Consider the following 25,023-nt stretch of genomic DNA (forward strand, 5'->3'; position numbering starts at 1 on the left):
AGGCCGAACACCAACCCTCGGGGACAAGCTGCAACCCTTACCCACCGGGGAGCGATGCTCCCCCGACATCGGAGAGGGATGAGGACATCGATAACGGTCGTTTCTGAAACTGTCCGCCGGGGCTGATCGAGGGGAAGAAGCAGACCTTGAAAGACATGCCGCAAGTAGTTTCATCCGGCGCTCCCGCTGAGACTTCTGCTTCAACTGTTGGCACACCTCAAAATCAGTGGTGCCGTGATCTTCCCCTAAACACCACATGCAAATAAGGTGAGGGTCCATCGCCGACATAAGATGCCCACACGACGTGCAAGTCTTGAAGCCTGAAGGCATTTGCACACTGTTCCAAAAAAGAGCACAATGAGAAAGAAAAAAAAGGGGGCCCAAACAGGCTTGAGCAGAGACCAGATCCGCATTGCATGTGGAAAAGAAAAAACTGACGTAGGCGCGCTGGGGTGGGACTTATGTGACCTCGTCACTTATGCGGACGACGCCTGGGCGGAGTCGCGTGATGCCGCCCATGCCCCCGCGCGCATAGATGCTGTGACGAAAAGTTTCCGGATCCAGTCTCACGCCTGGGGATAATTCTATGTGAAGGAATCTGTGGCTAGTAGTCTCTATCAGATAATTTATGCATTTTTTTTTAAATTTCATTCTTAACTCCCATGCATCTTTTCACTTTTACATTTACTCGAGTGGTAAAGGTGTGAGAAAAATATGAATATTTTTGTCAGGCTGTGCTTTTCAAATCTTTCATGATGTGGGGTCAGTGGGTCACTGGCCCCATCCTTGTATGCACACTGCTGTTCCTCTATGGGTAATAGAGGTTTCAAAAACAAGTTTCAATCAATAAATGTAGTTGACTTTTTATTCATAAGTTTCCTTATTGTAAATCATTAGTTTTCTTCATTATTCATTTTTATGACATAGTACCATCCTTTGTATACATCCAATGCATTTCGGGGTTGTGATACACCCCTTCATCAGGGAAAGGATACTGTAAACAAAAAAACATTCGAATCATAACTCATATTTGTGTAAATCGTAGGTACAAGCTACATATGGCACATGCATCATATGGACCTGGTGGGTAGGGGTGGGGGGTGAGGGTAATTAAAAAGGTGCACCCGTCAATGTTCCGGTTGGTCCCAATGTGAAAGGAAACAGTATGCGAGTTCAACGCTGGTGTGCTTACGTGTCTGGTTCGCTGGGTTTACATGTGTTCCTGTGAAATATAAATACGGGGAGGTACGTTAGTACCCATATTGCAGTCTATCGGGTTAGTTGCTGTGGGCTCAGTTCGTGGGGGTAGCGGGCTAAGACTGACCTGATGTAGGTTGGTAGGGTCCTCCTTTCGTGGACGCAGGTTCTGGCGGAACGCCATGGACCGCGTTTCGAGTGCTTAAGGGAACGTAATCACGTGGTTAGTCAAGGGGGCGTGTCACTTTCAGTTTAAAGCAACGGCGTACTGTGGTCATGTGAGCGGTGGATGGTATCGAGCGCAATGCAGTTTGGGCAATGTAGTTGTGTGGTAAACGGGAGTGTGTGGGATGCAAACGGGTGTGTGTTAGCATAATGGGTTCGTGTGGACGGAGTGCTGGGCCTAATGTTGTTAAAAAAACATGAAGTTACTGAAAAAAACATGAACGACCAATAGCATTAAACTATACATGAAATTAAAGCAAAACATGAAATAAAGATACACAAGTGATCCTTGAATCGATCAGGAGTCACTGACTCAGTCCTAGAGCAACTTTACAGGTAGCAAGAGAGTTCAATCCTTTCATTGAGCCCGTTTGGCTTCTGGGTCGACAATTTTTGGATCCATTCATTTTCTCTTTGGAGCATGAATTTAGTGTTGTCTCTGCCCTCCAATTTGGGGATGATTTCCAATATCATGAATTTCAGTTGAGAGATATTGTGTTTCTCTTCATTGAAATGTACTGCTAGGGTTGACTTGGTACTTTTTAAACGGATGTTTGATTTGTGCTCTGTGAGCCTGGTCTTGATTTTACGTTCTGTCTTTCCGATGTAGAGTTTTCCACACGGACATTTTAAGGCATAGATAACATTGTTGGTGTCGCATGTGGCATTAACATGAAGCTTGATCTTGTTACCCTTCATTGGATGGTTTATGGTATCGCCTCGGATGATAGAGTTACAGTTCCCACAGTTAAAGCACGGTTTTGTTCCTGCGTACTTAGTTGGTTTGGTCGGTTTATATTGCACTAATTCACCCAGGTTACGTGCTCTGGTATAAGCAAATAGTGGAGGTTCCTGAAAGATCTGGTTAAAATCTGGTTCTAAGTTCAAAAGTGGCCAGTGTTGGTAAATGATCTTTTTGAATTTGTTGGTGGTGGTAGAAAACTTGGAGACAACCACAAGGCGTGTCTGTTGTTTTTTGGCACTCGGTTGTAGAAGTTTCTGTCTGTCTATGTTGTTGATCCTCTGTATGGAATCTTCAATAATATTTTCAGGATACCCTCTTTTACGAAATTTGCAGGCAATTTCTTTGATCCTTTGTGTGGCATTTTGAGGATTCGATGTAATGCGTTTTGCTCGTGCCATTTGTGAGAAGGGTAAATGTGTTTTCAAATTGGATTCGTGGAAGCTGCTATAGTGTAGCATGTTGTTTCTATCGGTGGGTTTGGTGTAAAGATCTGTTTCAATGACTTGTCCTTTGATTGATACCTTAACATCAAGAAAGTTGACGCTCTCTTTTGAAATTTCCCAAGTTAGTTGTATTCTTTGGTCGATGTTATTGAATTCCAACAGTCTGTTTTGTAATTCTTCTTGTGTACTTTTCCAGACGATGAAGATATCGTCTATGTATCTTGTGAAGAGCATGAGGTGATCCGTCCATTGTTTGTTGTTGAGTATATGGTTTTCTTCAAAGTATTCCATAAAGATGTTCGCATACGCGGGAGCAGCTGAATTGCCCATAGCCATTCCCACGAGTTGCTGGTACCATGTGTTTTGATGTTTAAAATAACTCTGGTATAGCGTGAATAACATAAGTTCCATCAGGAACGTTTGAAAGGGTCTTTCCGTGTCAGATTTGAGGAGAGACTGTTCTATTGCTTCAATCCCCAAGGAGTGGGGTATTGACGTGTAGAGGGAGCGTACGTCTGCTGTACATAGGATTAGTTCCTGATTGATTTCTGGTTTTAGATTGTTTAGTTTCGAGATAAAGTGCGTGGTGTCTTTGGTATACGTATTCATCTTTTGCACCATTGGTTGGAGGTATTTATCCAGAAGTTGCCCGATGGGCTCTTGTAGACTCCCGCATGTAGAGACGATGGGTCTCATGGGGGGGTCCCTTAGGTTCTTGTGGATCTTGGGGACCATTCTTAAAACCGGACTTCTAGGGTTGGATTTGATGAGGAAGTTCTTGGTTTTCGCATTAATTGTTCCCATTTCATGTGCTTTATCCAATATGTTAGTGAGAGTTTTCATATATTCTGTTGTGGGATTCCCCTCCAATTTCATATATGTTGTCGTGTCATAAATGTGTTCTAACACTTTTGCTTCATACATGGTGGTGTTCATGATTATAAGGGCACCTCCCTTGTCCGCTTCCACACATGTGATCGTTTCATTATTCGATATTTTCCTCAGTGTGGTTAAATCCTTTTGTGTGATGTTCTTGGTCTTAGAGTGTTTGTGGGTGATTTTCATTAAATCCTGTTTGACTCTATTTTCGAACAGGTCTAGGGTTTTGTGACTTACTGGTGCTTGAAATGTACTATGAGGTCTTAGTCCGAGTAATTGATCTGGTTCCACTGTGGGGTTGGGTGGTAGCACATTGTCGAAGAAGTGACGAAGTCGTAGTTTGCGCATCAGTTTGAAAAAACTGACTTCCAGTTCCAGGTTGTTAGAATCGGTGGTAGGTACAAACGAGGTTCCCTTTTGTAAAAGATCGGTTTCATGTTGGGTGAGTTGGTAGTCACTAATATTGATGACTAGTTGTTCTGTATTTTCTTGGTCTGTCTGTCCTTGATGGTTCCCGTTGTGCTCCTCGTGGTGGGTGGGTCTTTCCTTGTTTCTTTTTCTTTTGTTCTGTCCTCTCCGGGGTCTCCTTTTTGTGTTTGGCCCTGTTCTAAAAAAGGACTTGTATCGGTCTGGTGGCTCGTCGTAGGTTGTTGTGCTCTGCTTGTGTCGGGCTCACTTGGTGTTGGTGGAGTTCTTCTTGTTCTTTGGGTATTGTCGCTGTCCGATGAGGAGGTGTCTGTCTGTGATGTGTACGGTTTATTGCGTCTTTTCTGGGCGTAGATCTCGGCCCAGGTATAAACCTCTCCCAGTTTATAATCAAGAGTATCCCTCTTGTATTTACGGATCTTCCGTTCGTTGATGTCTTTGGTATGCTTTTCCATCTGGGATTGGATATCTTCGAGTATGTTTTTGAGCTCTTCCTCCGTTAGTAATTTAGACAGTTCTGTGGATGTTTCTTCTATTTCCTTGGTTAGTTCACCTAATATTTCTGATAGTTCTTCGATGATTAGGAGAATCAGATCAAGTGAGCATTTATTTAAAATTTCAAACCACCTCTCTTGGAATTTTTTGGAATTTTTGCATAACGATGGTCTAAGTGCAATTCTGAGTCCCCGAAACTAAACAATCTAAAACCAGAAATCAATCAGGAACTAATTCTATGTACAGCAGACGTACGCTCCCTCTACACGTCAATACCCCACTCCTTGGGGATTGAAGCAATAGAACAGTCTCTCCTCAAATCTGACACGGAAAGACCCTTTCAAACGTTCCTGATGGAACTTATGTTATTCACGCTATACCAGAGTTATTTTAAACATCAAAACACATGGTACCAGCAACTCGTGGGAATGGCTATGGGCAATTCAGCTGCTCCCGCGTATGCGAACATCTTTATGGAATACTTTGAAGAAAACCATATACTCAACAACAAACAATGGACGGATCACCTCATGCTCTTCACAAGATACATAGACGATATCTTCATCGTCTGGAAAAGTACACAAGAAGAATTACAAAACAGACTGTTGGAATTCAATAACATCGACCAAAGAATACAACTAACTTGGGAAATTTCAAAAGAGAGCGTCAACTTTCTTGATGTTAAGGTATCAATCAAAGGACAAGTCATTGAAACAGATCTTTACACCAAACCCACCGATAGAAACAACATGCTACACTATAGCAGCTTCCACGAATCCAATTTGAAAACACATTTACCCTTCTCACAAATGGCACGAGCAAAACGCATTACATCGAATCCTCAAAATGCCACACAAAGGATCAAAGAAATTGCCTGCAAATTTCGTAAAAGAGGGTATCCTGAAAATATTATTGAAGATTCCATACAGAGGATCAACAACATAGACAGACAGAAACTTCTACAACCGAGTGCCAAAAAACAACAGACACGCCTTGTGGTTGTCTCCAAGTTTTCTACCACCACCAATAAATTCAAAAAGATCATTTACCAACACTGGCCACTTTTGAACTTAGAACCAGATTTTAACCAGATCTTTCAGGAACCTCCACTATTTGCTTATACCAGAGCACGTAACCTGGGTGAATTAGTGCAATATAAACCGACCAAACCAACTAAGTACGCAGGAACAAAACCGTGCTTTAACTGTGGGAACTGTAACTCTATCATCCGAGGCGATACCATAAACCATCCAATGAAGGGTAACAAGATCAAGCTTCATGTTAATGCCACATGCGACACCAACAATGTTATCTATGCCTTAAAATGTCCGTGTGGAAAACTCTACATCGGAAAGACAGAACGTAAAATCAAGACCAGGCTCACAGAGCACAAATCAAACATCCGTTTAAAAAGTACCAAGTCAACCCTAGCAGTACATTTCAATGAAGAGAAACACAATATCTCTCAACTGAAATTCATGATATTGGAAATCATCCCCAAATTGGAGGGCAGAGAACACTAAATTCATGCTCCAAAGAGAAAATGAATGGATCCAAAAATTGTCGACCCAGAAGCCAAACGGGCTCAATGAAAGGATTGAACTCTCTTGCTACCTGTAAAGTTGCTCTAGGACTGAGTCAGTGACTCCTGATCGATTCAAGGATCACTTGTGTATCTTTATTTCATGTTTTGCTTTAATTTCATGTATAGTTTAATGCTATTGGTCGTTCATGTTTTTTTCAGTAACTTCATGTTTTTTTAACAACATTAGGCCCAGCACTCCGTCCACACGAACCCATTATGCTAACACACACCCGTTTGCATCCCACACACTCCCGTTTACCACACAACTACATTGCCCAAACTGCATTGCGCTCGATACCATCCACCGCTCACATGACCACAGTACGCCGTTGCTTTAAACTGAAAGTGACACGCCCCCTTGACTAACCACGTGATTACGTTCCCTTAAGCACTCGAAACGCGGTCCATGGCGTTCCGCCAGAACCTGCGTCCACGAAAGGAGGACCCTACCAACCTACATCAGGTCAGTCTTAGCCCGCTACCCCCACGAACTGAGCCCACAGCAACTAACCCGATAGACTGCAATATGGGTACTAACGTACCTCCCCGTATTTATATTTCACAGGAACACATGTAAACCCAGCGAACCAGACACGTAAGCACACCAGCGTTGAACTCGCATACTGTTTCCTTTCACATTGGGACCAACCGGAACATTGACGGGTGCACCTTTTTAATTACCCTCACCCCCCACCCCTACCCACCAGGTCCATATGATGCATGTGCCATATGTAGCTTGTACCTACGATTTACACAAATATGAGTTATGATTCGAATGTTTTTTTGTTTACAGTATCCTTTCCCTGATGAAGGGGTGTATCACAACCCCGAAATGCATTGGATGTATACAAAGGATGGTACTATGTCATAAAAATGAATAATGAAGAAAACTAATGATTTACAATAAGGAAACTTATGAATAAAAAGTCAACTACATTTATTGATTGAAACTTGTTTTTGAAACCTCTATTACGCATAGAGGAACAGCAGTGTGCATACAAGGATGGGGCCAGTGACCCACTGACCCCACATCATGGACTGTTAATAATGATGTCGAGGGACGCCTGACATCACTTGTATAGCACCCTAAACTTCCAGGAATATCCCTACAGAAAAATCGCTGTGCGCCAGCCCAACCTATTTTGTCTTTTCAAATCTTTGACATTTTAGAAGTAATGTATGTAGGCAACATAAATTCTGAGTAATTTATGAATGCAAAATGTGAATTACTAGCCCCCAAAATCATATGCCCAGTTTCACTTTGTGTACCTGCGGCAGGCGCTCTGGGATCCAATCTGAAGTACGCTGTCCACTCTGGCCAAGAAGACAGTCCGCTCCATCAATTAGCAGAGTGACAGTGTGTTGACGGCGCAAGGACAGTGAGATGCTATGCAGCAAGGAGTTGAACTCCAACACAAGGCCCCTAGAAGAATAGACATTGAGGGCAGCATTACAGATAGAAATATGAAAAAGCTTCACGCCTGCACTAAGACAAGAACAAAATTACTGATGGCTACAACCTTATCCCTTAAAACGTCTGCCGCTAGTGCAATAAGAAAGGAGAAATAATTAAATGTAACAACAGTTTATGATCCTGAATATTTTTTTCAAATTCATTAAATGTTTGTACTCCCTTATATCAAAGAAGATGCCCAACAGATTTTTATTCTAACGCCTGTTGAAAAATGCAGTACAGTAGGTTACTTAGCTTTAACAGTTCTTACAGCCAATATCTTCCTCAGATTAATCTCACTTCAAACTTAAAATTTGAGATTCTCCAACCAATGTGGAGGTTTTGTAAAAATTATAAATTTAAGGGGCAGTATTTTTCAATTCCGCATACTTCAAGAGGCAAAAATACTTTGTTTTCTTTAGAAAGACTTCCTAGGGTTCAACTAGTGTTTTCATCCCTCAAGATAGAATAAAAATTAGGGAAAGTCATAGCCAACTGGAATGGAATTTGTGTCTTCAGCCAGTGGTAAACTGACTAGATAACCATGCAAATATTTCCTACAGAGTATGTTTGATAAAATATTGATTTGATGGCTATACGATGCTCTAAGCTCTCTCAGGGATTCTAGGAATAAAAGGTGTTTACCTTTAAATGTGTATTCTGCCCTGCCAATTCCCTGCACAAGTGTAGAATATTATGTATGAAACACACAAAAGGGGATAGGAGGAATACTTGCAATTTGTGTACCTAATGGCAAACACTCAGGTTAGCATCCCAACCCATCGTTCTTTTGCTCACCATGCCACCTCAGTTTGAACCTATGCAAATCTATAGCACTACATGCAACAAACCGATGCGTACAGGGTAAATAACATTCAGTTTGAGGCATGTGTGGCTGTAGATACACATGCTTTGCACAGACTGTAAAGCAGGCCTCCCTAGAAACAGTGGCTACCTGTGAGTGTTGCAGTTGTTTGAAAAATTGTATGTAGCACTGCCTGTCATACATTTGCTTGTTGGCGTGCTAAAACACCCACACAATACTGTTTAGTTAAAGTGTGTGGTTTAGACCATGTAGCTAGTTTACATATGTCAGCTATGGGAATGGTTCCCATGATAGCCAGGGATGCTCCTTTTTTACGAGTAGAGTGTGCTCTAGGAGGCGCAGGTAATGTTATTTTGGCTTTAGCATTACATGTTCAAATGCACTTAACTATCCAGCTCGCAATACCAGATTCGGATATAGTATTTCTTTTATGAGGTAGTGACAAAGCAACAAATAGCCGTTTAGACTTTCTAAATGTTTTAGTTCTATCAATGTAGAACATAAGGGCTCTTTTGACATCGGCGTGGAGAGCTCTCTCCACAACTGAATCTGGTTGAGCGATGAGAACAGGCAGCTCAATGGATTAAGATAAAAATGAGAGACAACTTTTGGGAGAAATTTAGGGATGGTGCGGAGGACCACCCTGTCTCTGGAGCTGGAAGAAAGGCTCATCTAAGATTAATGCGTGGAGGTCACTAACAAGTCTAAGTGTAGTTATGGCAATCAAAAATTCCACCTTCCAAGATAGAAATTGAAGGGGGCAGTTATGCATGATCTTAAATGGAGGTCTCATGAGGCGTAGAAGAACATTAAGATTCCATGAGGGTGCAGGTCGAACCAACGGTGGAATTACTCTTTTAAGACCCTCCATGAAGTCTTTAATGACAGGTACTTTGAATAAAAATATGCGTTTCCTATTTTGTAGATAAGAAGCTAATGCAGCGAGATGTAACCTTATGGAGGTGAATGCTAGTCCAGAGACTTGTAGATGAAGCAGGTAACAGACAGTGTTCCAAACTGTGGCATTGAGAGGATCAATTTGTTTTGAATGACAACAAACAAACCTCTGCCATTTAGCGGCGTGGCATGCTGTAGTGGTAGGCTTACTGGCTTCCTTAAGAATGGCCATAGTCAGGTGGTAGATTTAAGTAAACAAATTCTATGAGCCAGATAGTGAGGTTGTAAGCCTTGGGATCTGGGTGCCTGATTTCTCCATGATTCTGAGTGAGAAGCTCTGGCCTATTGGGGAGCTTCTTGTGGCGTACTAGAGAGATGGCCAGTAACGCTGTGAACCAGGCCTGACAAGCCCATGTGGGAGCAACTAGTATTAGGTTGCGACATGTTTGCCTGAGCTTCCGAACCAGAAATGGAATAAGAGGGAAATTAGGAAAAGTGTAGGTAAATATCCCTGACCAACTCATCCATAGTGCATTGCCCTTGGATTGTGGGTGTGGGAAACGGGATGAGAAGTTTGGCCATTTGGCGTTTTCTGCAGTTTTGAACAAATCTATTTGAGGGAACCCCCCATTTGTGGAAGTATGAAAGGAGGACTTGCGGGTGTTCCCACTTGTGGCTGCACCCTGCTGAGGAGATCTGCCACTAACAGATTCATTTTGTGATGTAAAGTCCACCTCTAAATGGTCTGAGATAGGTAAGAATTGTGGGGAATGTATCCCCCCCTGTTTTTGTAGTTAATACATGGTTGTCATATTGTCCGCACGGACTGACTAGGACGCTTTCAATGCTAGGTAAAAAGCTTGAAGCTCTAGGTAATTGATGTGGAGACCCCGGTGTTTGCTGTCCCAGAGACCCTGTGCTGTGAGGTCCTGCAAGTGTGCACCCCAACCTGTAAGTGATGCATCAGAGTGATCTGGGGAACAGGGTCAAGTAAAAGCCACCCTACCGATAGGTTGTTGATGTTCCACCTCCGCACAGAGTGATGAGTGCGGTGCTCTATCAACACTAGATCTTCAAGCTGACCATGTTGCTGAGACCACTGTTGTGCTAAGTAATCCTGTAGTGGACGCATGTGTAGTCGGGCATGAGAGACTATGGCAATGCAGGAGATCATCATGCCTAAAATACACATGACTGTTCTTACTGTGAGCTGTTGATTTGCCTGGAATTGAGGTATGAAAACTAGGAAATTCTGGATTCTTGCAGTGTCGGGATAGGCTAATCCCACTGGTGTGTTTAGAATAGACCCTTGGTGACATTGGTGGTGAACCCTAAGCAATGGAGGAGATCTATTGTAGTTTGAGTGTGATGTTGACACTGCTGAAAAGTGTTGGCTTTGATAACCCAATCGCCCAGATATGGAAATACGAGGACTTTTTGTCTGCGTAAACGGGCTGCTACCACCGCTAGGCACTTGGTGTATATCTGAAGTGCAGTAGTCACCCCAAAAGGGAGGACTTTGAACTGGAAATGTTTTCCGCCCTCTACAAATCTGAGATATTTGTGATGTGCTGGGTGTATTTGTATGTATCCTTATGTGAAAATAGGTGTAATTTAGGTCTAGTGTAGCCATAAAGGTGCTTTGTTGGAGAAGTGGGATCACGTCTTGTAAGGTCACCATGTAAAAATCATCCGACAGGATGCAGTGATTAGGGACCTGAGGTCTAAGACTATCAGTCAAGTTACTTCCTTTTTGTGTATCATAAAGTACAGAGGATATACTCCTGAACCTTAATGATGTAAAGGAATGGGCTCTATAGCTCCTTTGAGAAGAAGAACTTTGACTTCCTGTTTGAAAAAAGTTTGAGGGTTAAATAATAGCCTGTGAGTGTGAAGTGGAATGTTGGGAGGCGTGGTAATGAGCGCCAGACAATAACCATGTTGGATAGTGTCCAGCACCCACTGGTCTGATGTAACTGTTTGCCATGTGGTTAGAAAATCCTGTAAACAACCCTGACAGGTGTTATATGGTCAGGGGGAGGAGAGGGATGTCATTGTTTGGTGGTGGGTTTTGCACCGATAGGGAAGCACCTTTGCCTCTATGCTTGGCCTTGTTGCCATGTAGGAGCCTCTGAAGTAACCTCTTGGAGAGGAGTGTTGACTCTGGACACTTCCATCTCTTGCCACCGTAATCAAAGAGGTAGTTTTGGAACCTCCACAATAGTTGGAGCAGCAAAATGAGCCACAGGGAGTAGGTGCTTGAAGGACCCTATTACCTGTCTCAGTGTCTTTTTAAAATTTCTCTAAGGTCTGCCTATCTTGGAGACCAAAGAGATGTTCTTTGTCAAAGGGTACAATACGGAGATTTTGCGGCACCTCTGGTTTAAAACCAGAAATTCGAAGCCATGTGTGCTACTGGTATTGATGCCTCTGACTGCAGTATCAGCAGAGTCTAGGGCACAGCGTATGGAGGTATTTGATACTAGCTTGCCTTCTGAGACAAGTTCTTATCCTCTCTTTCTCTGCTCTTCTGGGAGATAATGGAGTAGGTTCTCCATCGCATTCCAGTGAGCATAGTCTTATTGAGTTGGCAATACGTCAATAATTGGCAGATTGTGCTGCAACTCTTTTCATCAATGCGCTTGCTCTCTTTGTGAAGTGGCAGGGCATCTCCGCTAGCTTGTGAGTTAGCCCGCTTGTGAGCTGCAGTAATCACTACAGAGTTCCATAGTAACTGGCCCTTAATATATATGGGCTCAGATAGGGAGGCCTTATATATTTTTTTTAATCGACCCTGGTTGTTATAACCCTGACTTTAATAGGGTCTTTAAAAATGTCCTCGGTGTGTCTTCCCATGCCTTTTTGCTTTGTTAGATACTGACTGAGTGGCCCTATGGGTAGATGAAAGGGTCTCAAAAAGGAAATCTTCTTCTAAGGGTTTCTTGTGATGCTATCCATCGTAAAGGGCAGCAGATCTACTGATTATCTCCTGATATGCTTTCGAGTCATAAGGAGGGGAGGGACAGGCGGGATACAAGTCTGGGTCGTGTCTCCTGGAGGGTCATTCTAGTAGGTGTGGGTCGTGTCCTCCACCATGCCCTCCCTTGTCGTACTGTGGAGACCCCTGAGTTGCAATGTCTAGTGCGTCTCGAACAGACTGTGGTGGAGAAGGTGAGTCTGGTGGTGGAGAATGTGAGTCTGGTGGTGGAATTTGTGGTGGTGGAAGTTGTGGAGGTAGTGGCAGTGGTGAAAGTGATGAGTGTGGTGGAGGAGGTACAGGGCTAGTGGTTTTGTTCGATTTTTTCAGTTTTTTTATGATACCAGTGAGTCAAAAGCATCTGGGAAAAACAGATGCCTTTTGGTGGTAGAGGTTTCAGAGCCGAAGGCTTGGGAAGGATACAGCCGGTAAGAGGCTGGTATTTGGATTCGGTTTTGCCTAGCATTCAGCTTTTCCTGGAGTCTCTGAAGAATGGGCTTCACTGGCTTGCCAGAATTGGGTTTGGATGGCTGCTTTGAAGCTTTCGGATGTGACCCAGGTTTTGGTTTCAGAGATGAAGTTCTGCTCAGTGTTGAAACGGTGGACCTCGACTTTCGGCTTGGTATCGATGGTTGGCTCAGCACTGAGGGGGTCGGTGCCGAAGGATTCGGCTTTGGTTGATGTTTCTGAACAGAGACGGAGTGCAGAGATCCCGAACCAGTCGCTCAGTGCAGACCATGGACAGAAGGCAGGGCTAAACCGAGGGCCTCTTGTTCAAGCGGGACTGAATGTCTCTAGAAGTGCTCGACATCGTGTTGAGGGACAGGGGGGACCATACTCATGGACTGTTGAGCCGGAGTGACTTCCTCCATCTCCAGGTTGATCTCGAGGTCGGAGCGAACTGTCGTCGATGGAGAACGCCTCTTCATCCGCAACCGATGATTGAGGGTGTTTTTGGACGTCTTCATAGCCGAAAATGTCTGGAGTGTCCTTGATGTTTCTCCAATTCATATCGAGCTGACGTGCTCGCCAGTCTAGAAAGGTTTTCTTGGACCGCAAGGAGCAACAGGCTTTGCAGTCTTCTGCCTCTCTGTGTTCTGGTGACAAACACAGATTACAGACCTGATGTAAGTCAGTCTGGGGATATTTCGCATGACAGTGAGGGCAGTAACGGATGGACACCTGTTCCATCACCAGCAGGGCATTCCCTGGAGAACCTGATGAAGACTGAGAAAAAAGACCCAAAGGGCAAAGCCCTGTAGGGGCCGCGGTCGAAGCACGTGGACTCGACGAGCGATGTAGCTATACCTGGATACACAAAATGGGAAACGCGATCAAGTGCAGATGAGGGAGAGTGTTGCACAAACCCGAAAAGAGCACTGTAACAGCCCTGAACCGGAGCGCAGACACACATGTTCGAACCAAACAGCAGAAAGAAAACAACCTAACAGTGAAGTCAATGCCATTTTCGTTGTTTACACGTGAATGGGCGTACATGCTGAATGACTGAAGAAGAATTCCAGAGTATCATGGCTGGACGTGATTGACATGACCCAGGATCGTGGGGCTTCTTTTGTCATTAATTTTGAATTTGGTTTGTCTGTATCTGGAGGTTTTTGGAACACATTTTTCGTTATTAATAGCCCTGACAAAGTTCTAATGGAACGAAACGAGTTTGGCTGATGTCCAATTCTGACTATTGTGAAGAATAAAAGAAACTGTATGGACTTATTCTAGTGATTTTTACTTCTTCTCTGGTGCACCCTCTACAACGAAAATATATTTGCTCTGGATGCCAGCGGAGCTTAACTGCGGCAAGCTCCAGAGGTGTATTGCACAGAACTTTTAATATAATTGAATAGGGATTGATGTGCGGAACCTGTGGTCAGCTGCTTTTTAGTGATTTTGTATACTTAGTAAAGTCATTGCCCATGCGCATTATCACTAAGAGGAGGAGTCACTCTACCTAGTGACTCAAAAGACTTCTTCGAAGAAAATCAACTTGCACACATCCAGACCCAACACTAGACGGCAGGAGTATGCAAAGTATGTGTATCTACAGCCACACATGCCTTGAACCTTACCCAATTTAAACCGGATTCCCCCCCACTCCAAATCTAGCATTCGCCCTAAATCATCTATTATGTACTTCTGGACCTCAGCAGTGGGAGGCTTAAGCAAGGAAATATCCACCGTAGAAGAGGAATTTGGTGGTATGCCATGTACTATCCAGTAGGGCTTCCTTTGGCTCCAATTTTCTTCTTCATTCTTCGAGGATAGGGCAGAATTCTACTGTAAATACCCCATAACCCCAGAGCAGATTAATTATGGTCCCTGTTGAAGTCCATCACACTGCTACATAACCCATTTCAGACCTTCTGTAACATTTGTTAGTTCCTCTACATCCATAAAGTATTTAAAAAACAAACAAAGAACTTGCATCTGCTCTGACTTTGGGAGACAACCCCATTACCTGGTAAGTTGAACTCGTTAAAGGGGATCCAGAAGGGGCCGACAATGGACACTCTCTTTGTTGGACATTTTTTTTATAATAGACAAACACTTCACTGGAATGCTTCCCTAGAAAAGGGGAGGGGGGGTTCTAGGCTGTAGAAGCATTCTTGACATTCACAAGTGCACACATAGTCAGGGAATATGCTCTGGTGCAGTTATGGCATTGACTGGAGGATGCACGGTATTGTTTTCACCTGATACAGAGTCAGTGAGCAAAATTGCAAGGGAGGGGGCAGGCACGAACACTCCAGCTCAGACAAGACCGCAAGACCTCACTAAGCCTTTGGAGGACACTTTGTCCACCGGCAATGCTCCAGTCAACCCGGCTGCTAAATGGCTAATCCCAGTCGACCCTTGAGGGCATAAGCAAACCTTTAAGAGTAGTGTTCACACAAAAACTCCTGCTAAGGTGATCACCGATCTTCCACCTGATGTCACGCCATGTGTGGTGGTGCTATCTAATGTTCCTCCCTGCTAGATGGGGTGTGGGAAGATTATACCCAGAAAAATAAAGTTGTGCATTGGATGAGCAGACATCTTGACACTGGGGTGCAAAACATTATAACGGCAAGTAAGGTGAGTTGTATTGGGCCCAACACGAAATCCCTTTGAGGCGTGTATGTGCAAATACATTTTAACATGCAAGGGGTTGCAGCTCGAGGTTTGGCACAGACAGTGGCCCATAAGAACTTTGGCTCTGCTATGATTGTGTTGACTCTGGGCTACTACTAAAAAACCTGTAGAGTTCTAGAGAGTTCTTGACTTACAGCCCATGAAGTCTCTGGCAGATAACAAGATTGTACTGCCCCACCAACGTTCATTGTTGGACTGACTCATTGATAATAACCACTTTGCGATATTAAGTTGGAACATGGCAAAACTTGCTGACAAGAAATTGGATCCGGTTTGGCTAGACCTCTTTAATTGATTTCATATATTCTGTTTTCAGGAGATGTGAGACACTGCTTACCTTCTGCCTAGATGGCTTTAAGTCTTTGTACTCTCTGATGACTACTTCTCATAGCTAAACAAGGTTTAATTACCCTGGTTGCCCTTTTGCTTATGGTTGAGCATCCTAAAATTGATACAGGCTCACCTAACTTCCAGGAGGTGCAGGTGAACTTTCCTAAAACTACCAAAACGATAGTGATTCGTTTTAGAACGCCAATGCATTACTGGTTACTTTGAAACTATTAAGCACCTCCATGGATTCATATGCTGAACAATCTGTGAGCCTGTTTTCTTTTTTGTTATTTGGTTATTTTAACATCCACTTGTGTGTGGGGGTTTCAAATGATCCTAATAAGTAAGGCTTATAAGTCTATTGATTATCACTAGTGTGCATATGAAACATACTAGTCAAGGTGCAGCTTTGAACTCTAATTCATCAGTTTGATTTGGCTTTTTCCACTGAGTCTTCTTTTTTTACCTTCTACCTTAATGGGACATAGGTGTGCCTCCATATTTGATTTTATGTTTGTCTGCTCTTCGATGTTCAGGGCTGTTTCTGACACAAACGTTTTAAACACTGGCTTTAGCAACCACAACATAACAGGATTTTTCCTTGGGTGGGAATTCCCACTGAAAGACAACCAAAGTTCAGAAGGTAGAGAGTTAGTCCTCACTGAAGACAGGCGGAAAATAATATGGGCCAAAATAATTTGATTAGATTTCATGGCTAAATTGTTTAACAGTTATGATCCCGATCTCACTATATATTTAGTGATGAAGCAGGACGTGTTGACATCCTAAAACTTTTAATAATATAGCTAAAGAGGTGTGCAAACTCCTGACACAACCTGTAGAACATAATACATTCGACAAAAATAATTGCTGATGGTTTGATAGTCTATGTTGTAGAGAACATAAAAGACTACAGCAAGCCCTTAAGACCATACCAAGAGATAAAATATTGATAGCGTCATGTCACGCATCCTATAAACTGGAGGTCAAAAGGAGTAAAAAAGCATTTTGAGAGAACCATAAAAAAGCATTTTGAGAGAGGTTTTTTGCAACAAAGTGTGAGAAAGTGGCTCTTTATATACTGGACCAAAGTAAGGTACAGTGTTTAGAGTCCAAAAACCCCAGAGGTATAACAGAGGTTAAAGTCATGTCTGACCTTACTCTCAAAAGTGGAAGCTTGGTCGAGCAGTAAGGCAGTACCAGAGGGCAGTAAAGCATTTGTTGTACACACTCAGTCAGCAAAAGGTTTCACACACTCAAGAACTGAACTCTAAGGCAATTGTTTTTATATCAAAAAGATATACTTGTTTTATTTTTAGAACCAACAGGTATACAAATGTACTTTTCTCAATATGAGTACTTGCAGGTAATTACTTTGCAAAGATGCAATAAACTTTGTAAACACAATAGGTACAGTAGTTGCAGTAGGCAACATAATTCTAAACACAATCTAACATTGAGCTCAATGGGTTTTTCTACATAAATGCAGCTGATTACTTTATACATTACTTTTGTAACTCGGGGACTCGATCCTGGATTCAGTCTTGGGATCTAAGCTGAAAACAGTTTAGTAAAAACGTTTTAGTTAATGCAATGATTTTTAAGGAATAAAAAGGTATTTCAAAAGTTGACAAACTTTTCAGTGAAAAACTAGCAATGTTATCCTATAGACGGAAATTCAAGTCACAGGTAAAGTAGGTTCTCGTTACTTTAGTAATCCAGGACTAGACTCCTAGGTTAGATACTGGGGTCTCTACCTAAGACAGGTAAGTATTTACGTTTCAGTATTTGGTTCGATTTTTAAAGAATATTTGTAATTTTCAAAAGTAGACACGAAGAAATTTCAGAGAAAAACAGTCAATGGTTTCCTATGGGATAAAATTCAGGTTATCTGTAAGTATAGGTTAAATCACTTTTGTGGTTCAGTACTGGGCTGAAAGGTATAGTACTGACTCCTCTCCTGATTCCAGGAGAGTAATTCGGATTTCTTTACTCTGCGGATTTTAGAGGAACATTTTAGAGTTTAAAAACTTCACACTTAGAAGATTTTTCGAGTCAAACCAGTCAATGTTATCCTAGGGCAGGAAAGTGAGTTATCGGTTTCTAGGTGAGTACTCAACTGGTGAAGTTAAGGTTCTGGCCATAGACTCAGGGGTCTCCCAGGGTCGGAAAGGTACAGTAGGTACACCCTCAGCGGCACAGGGGCAGCCGGGTGCAGAGGGAGTAGGCCCAATGCAATCCAATAGAGGGGAGGGGGCCTTCGGTTGGTGGCTGCAAGCAAGCAGGCCACGCGGCTGTGGGAGCTGAGCTCCTGGTCACTTACTCAGGGCAAGTGTAGAAGTAGAGTAGGGTAGTAATTGCACTTCAAGCGGCACTCGGGCGGCTGGGTGCAGGGTGCTTTTGAGCCGTCGGGCGCCCAATGTTATTCAATGGAAAAGGTAAAAAGGGAACAAAGGCTTCAGACTCGGGGACGGAGATTCTTCAGGTGCCACCACCACTTCAAGAGTTAAGTTGGGATCTTGAAGAAGAAGTGAGTACCCCAAAACAGGGCACAGGGGGCTGTGGGGCACCGGGTGCAGTGGTGTCTTTGGGTGTCGGGAAACCTTACCCTCGGCTGGTCGCGGTTGGTAGGGGCCCGGGTTCTGAGCCTGCAGGTGTTGTCTTGGTCATTGAGGAGAGTCTTTGGGCACTGGACTTCGGGTCCTAGTCGCCGGGGGGACCTCCTTGTGGTCTTGGATCACTCGGGCACAGGCCGGGCTTGGCGGGTGCAGAGTGGGCTGGATTTGCGGTTCCTGGCTGGCACCAGGGGTTTTGTTGTTGGCACAGAGCCTCTGATCAAAGGGAGTCCCAGTCTGTTAGAGGGTCAAGGCAGGCAGGTCCTCCGGGTTGTCCAAGGTTGCTATCCGCAGGAGTCGCCGGGATTTAGCAGGAGCAGGTTCCAGGGTCGACAGGACGGTAGGGCTGGGGCTAAGTCAGTTGGTGTCATCCTGTTGTTAGCAGCTGCACGGCGGGTCTTCATCTTCTTGATCTTCTTTCTTCTTTTCGTAACGGGATCTGAGGAAGGGAGGTTCAGGGAGCCCCTAAATACTGTGTCAAGTACCTGATCCACAACTCTGTACTTTCACAGGAGCCAATGAAAGTCTCAATTCCCAAACTCTGCTACTCAGCGCATCTAGCATCCAAGCAGCAAAGAGGGGAAAAAGGGGAATTGGAAGAAAAGAGAAACACACCACACCTTGCTTCTGCTGGACAGTACTGCTACGCCTTTGTTTGGCCTTCCTGTGAAAAGAACAATTTTAGCAACAAACACTAAATCTGAATTTTCATATTAACCTGACCAAACCTTGGTTACCTGTCCTAGTTTGGTGGCTATCTGTTCTCTTACGGCGTTGTCTGCTTTCAGCTACTTAGTGTTTCTTTTCTGGGCTGTTACTAAGATAAGATTAAACAATATAGGTTTAGTGACTAGTTTAACTTTAACTCTGGACTCACTCTATTGCCACAACCTTTCTAATTATATAAATATATATATAAATATAAATATAAATATATATATATATATATATATATATATATATATATATATATATATATATATATATATATATATATATATATATATATATATTACCTACTGGCGATAGCCAGTAGGTATATATAGTTAGGATTTTTTCTCTATGGAACTTTTGAAAATTCTATGTCTAACAACTTTGGCGTTTGTGGACGGAATTGGCAGAAATTTTCAGGAAAATGGCACATTTTGTTTCTGAGCAGCCCCTGAAAATTTGGGGGGGGTCGTCAAGGGGGGGCCTAGAAAAAAGGGGGGTCCCAAAACGCGTTTTTCCCATTCATTTTTCCATAGGGCGGTTGGCCTCACTTTTAGCTCGAACGGCTGAATGGATTTGCACGAAACTTGGCAAAATTGTAGGGACTGTTAGCCCGATGTGCCTTTGCTAGGTCTCAATATATGTGCTTCAGTGGATTTTGAGAAATTAACGTTTAAAATAAGATATATATCTGTAACAGCGCTCCGGGCAGCGCTCCGGTTCGCGTACTTTTCGCGTAACGGAACTTTGCGATGCGAAGCTGATTGGCTCTCCGGTGTCTGTCAACATTCTAAACAGTCCGGAGCGGCCGCCATCTTGTCTCTCGGTAGGATCGAGAGACAAGAGGAGGCCAAAACAAAGGGGGAAATGAAGGAAAGGGGGCAAGGTAGACCCCTTCTGACCCCCTAGGATTGAGGAGGGGGATATTATAGAGCCACGCGGGGCCCAAAAAAAAAAAAAAAATTCCAATTTTTTCGTTGTAGAGACGCGTCTTGGTACGCGAACCGGGCAGCTAACCGGGAAGCTAACCGGCAGTGTAACGGGAGTCTGAGGAGTAGCTGATTGGCTGTCAACATTGTAAACAGTCCGGAGCGGCCGCCATCTTGTCTCTCGGTAGGATCGAGAGACAAGAGGAGGCCAAAACAAAGGGGGAAATGAAGGAAAGAGGGCAAGGTAGACCCCTTCTGACCCCCTAGGATTGATGAGGGGGATATTATAAAGCCACGCGGGGCCCAAAAAAAAAAAAAAATCCGTTTTTTTCGCTGTAGAGACGCGTCTTGGTACGCGAACCGGGCAGCTAACCGGGCAGCTAACCGGGAAGCTAACCGGCAGTGTAACGGGAGTCTGAGGAGAAGCTGATTGGCTGTTAACATTGTAAACAGTCTGGAGCGGCCGCCATCTTGTCTCTCTGTGGGATCGAGAGACAAGAGGTGGAAAAAAAAAAAGGTGTAAATGAATGAAAGGGGTAAGGCAGACCCCTCCTGAACCCCTAGGATTGATGAGGGGGCTATTAAAGTTCCCTGCGGGGCAAAAGAAAAAAAGAATTGCGATTTTTCGCGGTAAAGGTGCTTCCTGGTACGTTAACCGGGCAGCTAACCGGCAGCGTAACGGGAGTCCGACATATTGTGTTTTTTGAACGTTTGTGATATGTGCACATGTGGATTTTGTCTAATTAAGGTTAAAAAAATATATATATATCTTTAAGCGTGTTCTGGCGCGCTTACGTTTTGGGTTTGGTTTGCGCTGCAGAGACAATACGTCACGGTTATGCGATGCATCATGAGGCGTCTCACGGGCTACGTGATACGTCACTTAATAAAGAATATATTTTACAGCTATAGATATTAGCTTTTAAAAAACCAATGAAATTCACTGAAAAAACCATAGGTTATAGACCATATATAGTTAGGAATTTGCATTTACAAAACCTTGAAAATTCACTGAAAAAACCATAGGTTATAGACCATATGTAGTTAGGGATTAGCATTTACAAAACCTTATTTTATTTGCACAAAACCATTGAAATTCCATATATAGTTAGTTGCACTAACTATATATCGCGGACCCGCAATCCACTGCTAATGATGTCACATATTACATCATTCATGACATGGTCAGTGACATCACTGATGACATCACTGATGACATCTCAAATGACATCACTGATGACATCACTGATGACATCTCAAATGACATCACTGATGACATCACTGACATCTCATTTGACATTACTGATTACATCACTGATGATATCATTTATGTGATAATACATCTTCAGACTCTAATATAACCTTAGATACACTCAGTGTAAACAGGCACTCACAGACTGTCACACATCCATGGAGTTACTCACACACCTAGTCAGTCATGCAAAGAATCAATCACATCTCCATTTCCTCAACTATACAGTTATACACACCTTACTTATTCAAACATATACTAAGACATATTTACTCTCTTATACAATCCTTGATACAAGTTCACAATGATTCATACAGCCACTCTCACATTCACTGGCTCTTATGTTCAGTTATTTATATATGTCAACTCTCACATGGAGTGTGTTTTACATATGTACTTACTTTGACATGTAGCACTGAGATATCCATTCACTCACCAATATACTCATGCACACAGTCAACTGTCCATACAGCTGTTTCTACATGCACTTTTGAACCCATACACCTAGGGAATCAACTGCTCACACATCTATGCACAGAGTTATACACCTCCCAGCCACCCACACACATACTCAGTCTCCCATACAAATACTTGGGCAACCATTCAATAACCCATATAGTTACTGATATAGCTACTGATTTAAACATGCAGCAGTTTACAGAACAACATAAATAATGATTGCCAAATTAAGACACTTTAATCACTAACCCATGCACTCATTGAGACACATTTAATCATTCTCTCATACAGTCAGTCATGCACCTACTAAATCCTTCATCCAGACACTTATACATCCACTCATTCTTCAATATGTAAGACATATTTTAACTTTACAGAAACATACAGTCACTGGGTGTTGTCATCAGTGATGTCATCAGTGATGTCACTGACCATGTCATGAATGATGTAATATGTGACATCATTAGCAGTGGATTGCGGGTCCGCGATATATAGTTAGTGCAACTAACTATATATGGAATTTCAATGGTTTTGTGCAAATAAAATAAGGTTTTGTAAATGCTAATCCCTAACTACATATGGTCTATAACCTATGGTTTTTTCAGTGAATTTTCAAGGTTTTGTAAATGCAAATTCCTAACTATATATGGTCTATAACCTATGGTTTTTTCAGTGCATATATATATATATATATATATATATATATATATATATATATATATATATATATATCCAGAAAATTTACCGTCATAAATCATTGACAGAGAGTCGAGGCCCAGGTCTGCTTTGTTCAAGTGCTATTTATTTGGCAACATCAACACCCAACGCGTTTCGCAGCCTTCGCCGCTTTCTCACGAGTCTCTGTCAATGATTTATGACGGTAAATTTTCTGGATTTAATGGGGCGAGGCGAAACCCCGTCGAGGCCCGCCACGGAAAAGGAGGTGCAGGCATGAACTTCGCCAAGCTTCTGGAATATATATATTTCCGCACTTGTGTTCCCGCTACCACGACAGGCTATCAATCCTCAGCCATCAAACGAGTAAGAACACGGAAGACCCAGAGTGCAGGTGAGTTTTTATTTTCCAGTACACCACGCCAGGATAACGTTTCGGCCTGCACAGAGGCCTTGGTCACATGACGCACTGAAAGAGTTGCGTGTATTTAAAGTGCTAGTGCAGTAACAACGGTGACATTGATTGGCTGCAACTTAATTAGTGGCAATATTCAACACATTTGTTAAAACAATCATTTGCAAGTGCAAAACAGGCAAGGTAGGCAATACTGGGCCACGTCTTAATAATACATGTTTAAATACAGTGAGAATATCCGATAATTCATACGAAGTTTAAATAGAGGACATTCTAGGTATTCCTAAAGTACATCATATACTTATAAAATTTCATAAAATTATAAAATTTCATATATTTACAATCTGTGCAATGTTGCAGCCGCAATACTCTGTATGGTGTGGCTATTTTGTGATAACTGCATAAATGCCATCTATCAAATAGCCCCTAATGTACAATCTGAAAGTCCTCAAACTTCCTTGTAAAATATATACAAAAATTTCATATATATACAACTATATACAATTAACATCTTGTGTACTATTGCTCATAATCAATTTGTTCTATTGACTGGTAGTTGATGAACGGATAAAAAAAAGGCCCGATTTAGTACATGCCTTGCAGCATTTTCTGATGCCCAACTAGGGTTGCTGTTACCACATGAACAAATACCGTTGTTACAAACACCCTAATAAACAAGTGAAAATGAAAAAAAACAGTTCTTACTAAAGTTGAGATTTTAAGATACAGTTAAACACACCTACTGAGGATCTATTGCAATAGATTATAGGGTGGCTGATTAAATATCCTAGACTTTCTTCTCTTGGATAGTAAAATTTAATCCACTCACACCTATAAGACTCAAGAGATGGCAGAAGATATAGACGCAAAACCAGCAACATAGAGCACAAGGAGAGGGGGTACTTATCGAGGCTGAAGAGATGGACAAAACTATAGACATGTATAAAAGTCCTCCGTGGAGTTCAGACCATTAGGGCTTTTGCTGTCCATCTCCAAGATGTATCTGGTCTCAAGAGCCCTTAAGATCCCATCTCGGTTACCTCCCCTCCTGAGCGGACCTATAGCATCAATGGCATAATATCTAAGGAGCCCACTGTTATTGTTGTGGAACTCCTTAAAATGCCTGGCTACAGGGTATGTGGCATCATTTGTATTGATTGCTCTAATATGCTGGAGCACCCTTTTGTGGACCTGCAATTTGGTACTACCAATATATTGCAGTCCACAAGGGCACTCCAGCACATAGACCACATACTCCGACTTGCAGGTTAGCTGCTTGGTAATTCTGCGGGGCACTGTAGAGAATGCCGTCAAGAACTCGGTCTTGTTGAGCCCTTGGGAGCATGCCTTGCAGCTAGAACACTTTCTGAACCCGCGGCTGGCAGCTAGCCAGTTTTTGGGTGGGATCACCTCCGGGCTGGATTTAACCAGAGCATCTTGCAACGAAAAAGCCTTTCTGAAGGTGATCGCGGGCCTATTGGGCATATGTTCTCCTATAACTGGATCCAATTTAATCAGATTCCAGTGTTGGTTAATGATTTTTCTCAGTGCCCCGTGTTGGCTGTTATAGGTCCAGATAAGTCTAACTGGTTGTTCACTGCTGGCTACGGTAGTTCTCTGGGATTTCTTATGGGTCAGTGCCTCAGTACGGGATAGGGCATTGGCTTTCCTGATAGCTGTATCAATCAGATTTTCACCATAGACCCTAGCAAGAAACCTTTGTTTGCTAGCTGCCTGTGCCACTGTGCAATGAGATTCTGTACTGCAGACCCGCCGAATTCTAAGCATCTCCCCGTAGGGAATGCTTCGAATCAGATGCGGGGCTGTATATATATAACCCCACCTACTTGTAGATCTTCTATTCTTTCCCTTTGGAAGTCTCTGTATGTTTCTTGTAGAAAGTACTGTCAAATACTACAGTTCTTATTGATTCTGTATCACCGCGAACCTGGACTCACTGTCTTAGTAGATATTCCTGAATTTCCAATTACAGTTGAATTGCTCACTAGAGTCTTAATATTATACAGGCACTGTGTAAATTTCAAACTTTTCTATGCAGACTAATTGCTCTCTCTTAAGAAGACTATTGCTGTCAGAGCTTGTCACAAGGAAATACACTTATTGTCAAATGAGCGCTATTCCTTATGCTATTTTTTTTTAAGAAAGTCTAACTGCAGAGAGATAGTTGAAGTACTCACTGCGCAGGATACAAATATCAGAAAACGGAAGCCAAAGGAAAAGCGTCCGTTCACCTCAGGGCTTCAATTGAAGTGCGCACTTCTCAGCGCGAGCATTCCTCAGCACAGGTGAGATTGCTGAGTAACCTCTAAACACTAGACTGC

At 42.8% G+C, this 25,023-nt stretch overlaps 1 protein-coding gene across 7 annotated transcripts in view; it reads right to left on the minus strand.

The window, feature by feature from the left end:
• The window catches only part of TEP1 (telomerase associated protein 1), a 1,080,103-nt gene that overhangs the window by 559,850 nt on the left and 495,230 nt on the right, over positions 1 to 25,023 (minus strand). For all 7 annotated transcript variants that reach the window (XM_086931874.1, XM_086931872.1, XM_086931869.1 and 4 more), the window contains one exon: positions 7,265 to 7,418. In XM_086931874.1, coding sequence (XP_086788000.1) covers positions 7,265 to 7,418 — 154 coding nt within the window. The remainder of the gene's footprint in view (positions 1 to 7,264; positions 7,419 to 25,023) is intronic.

This window comes from Lissotriton vulgaris, chromosome 7, assembly GCF_964263255.1.
Source record: "Lissotriton vulgaris chromosome 7, aLisVul1.2, whole genome shotgun sequence".
NCBI lineage: Eukaryota > Metazoa > Chordata > Amphibia > Caudata > Salamandridae > Lissotriton > Lissotriton vulgaris.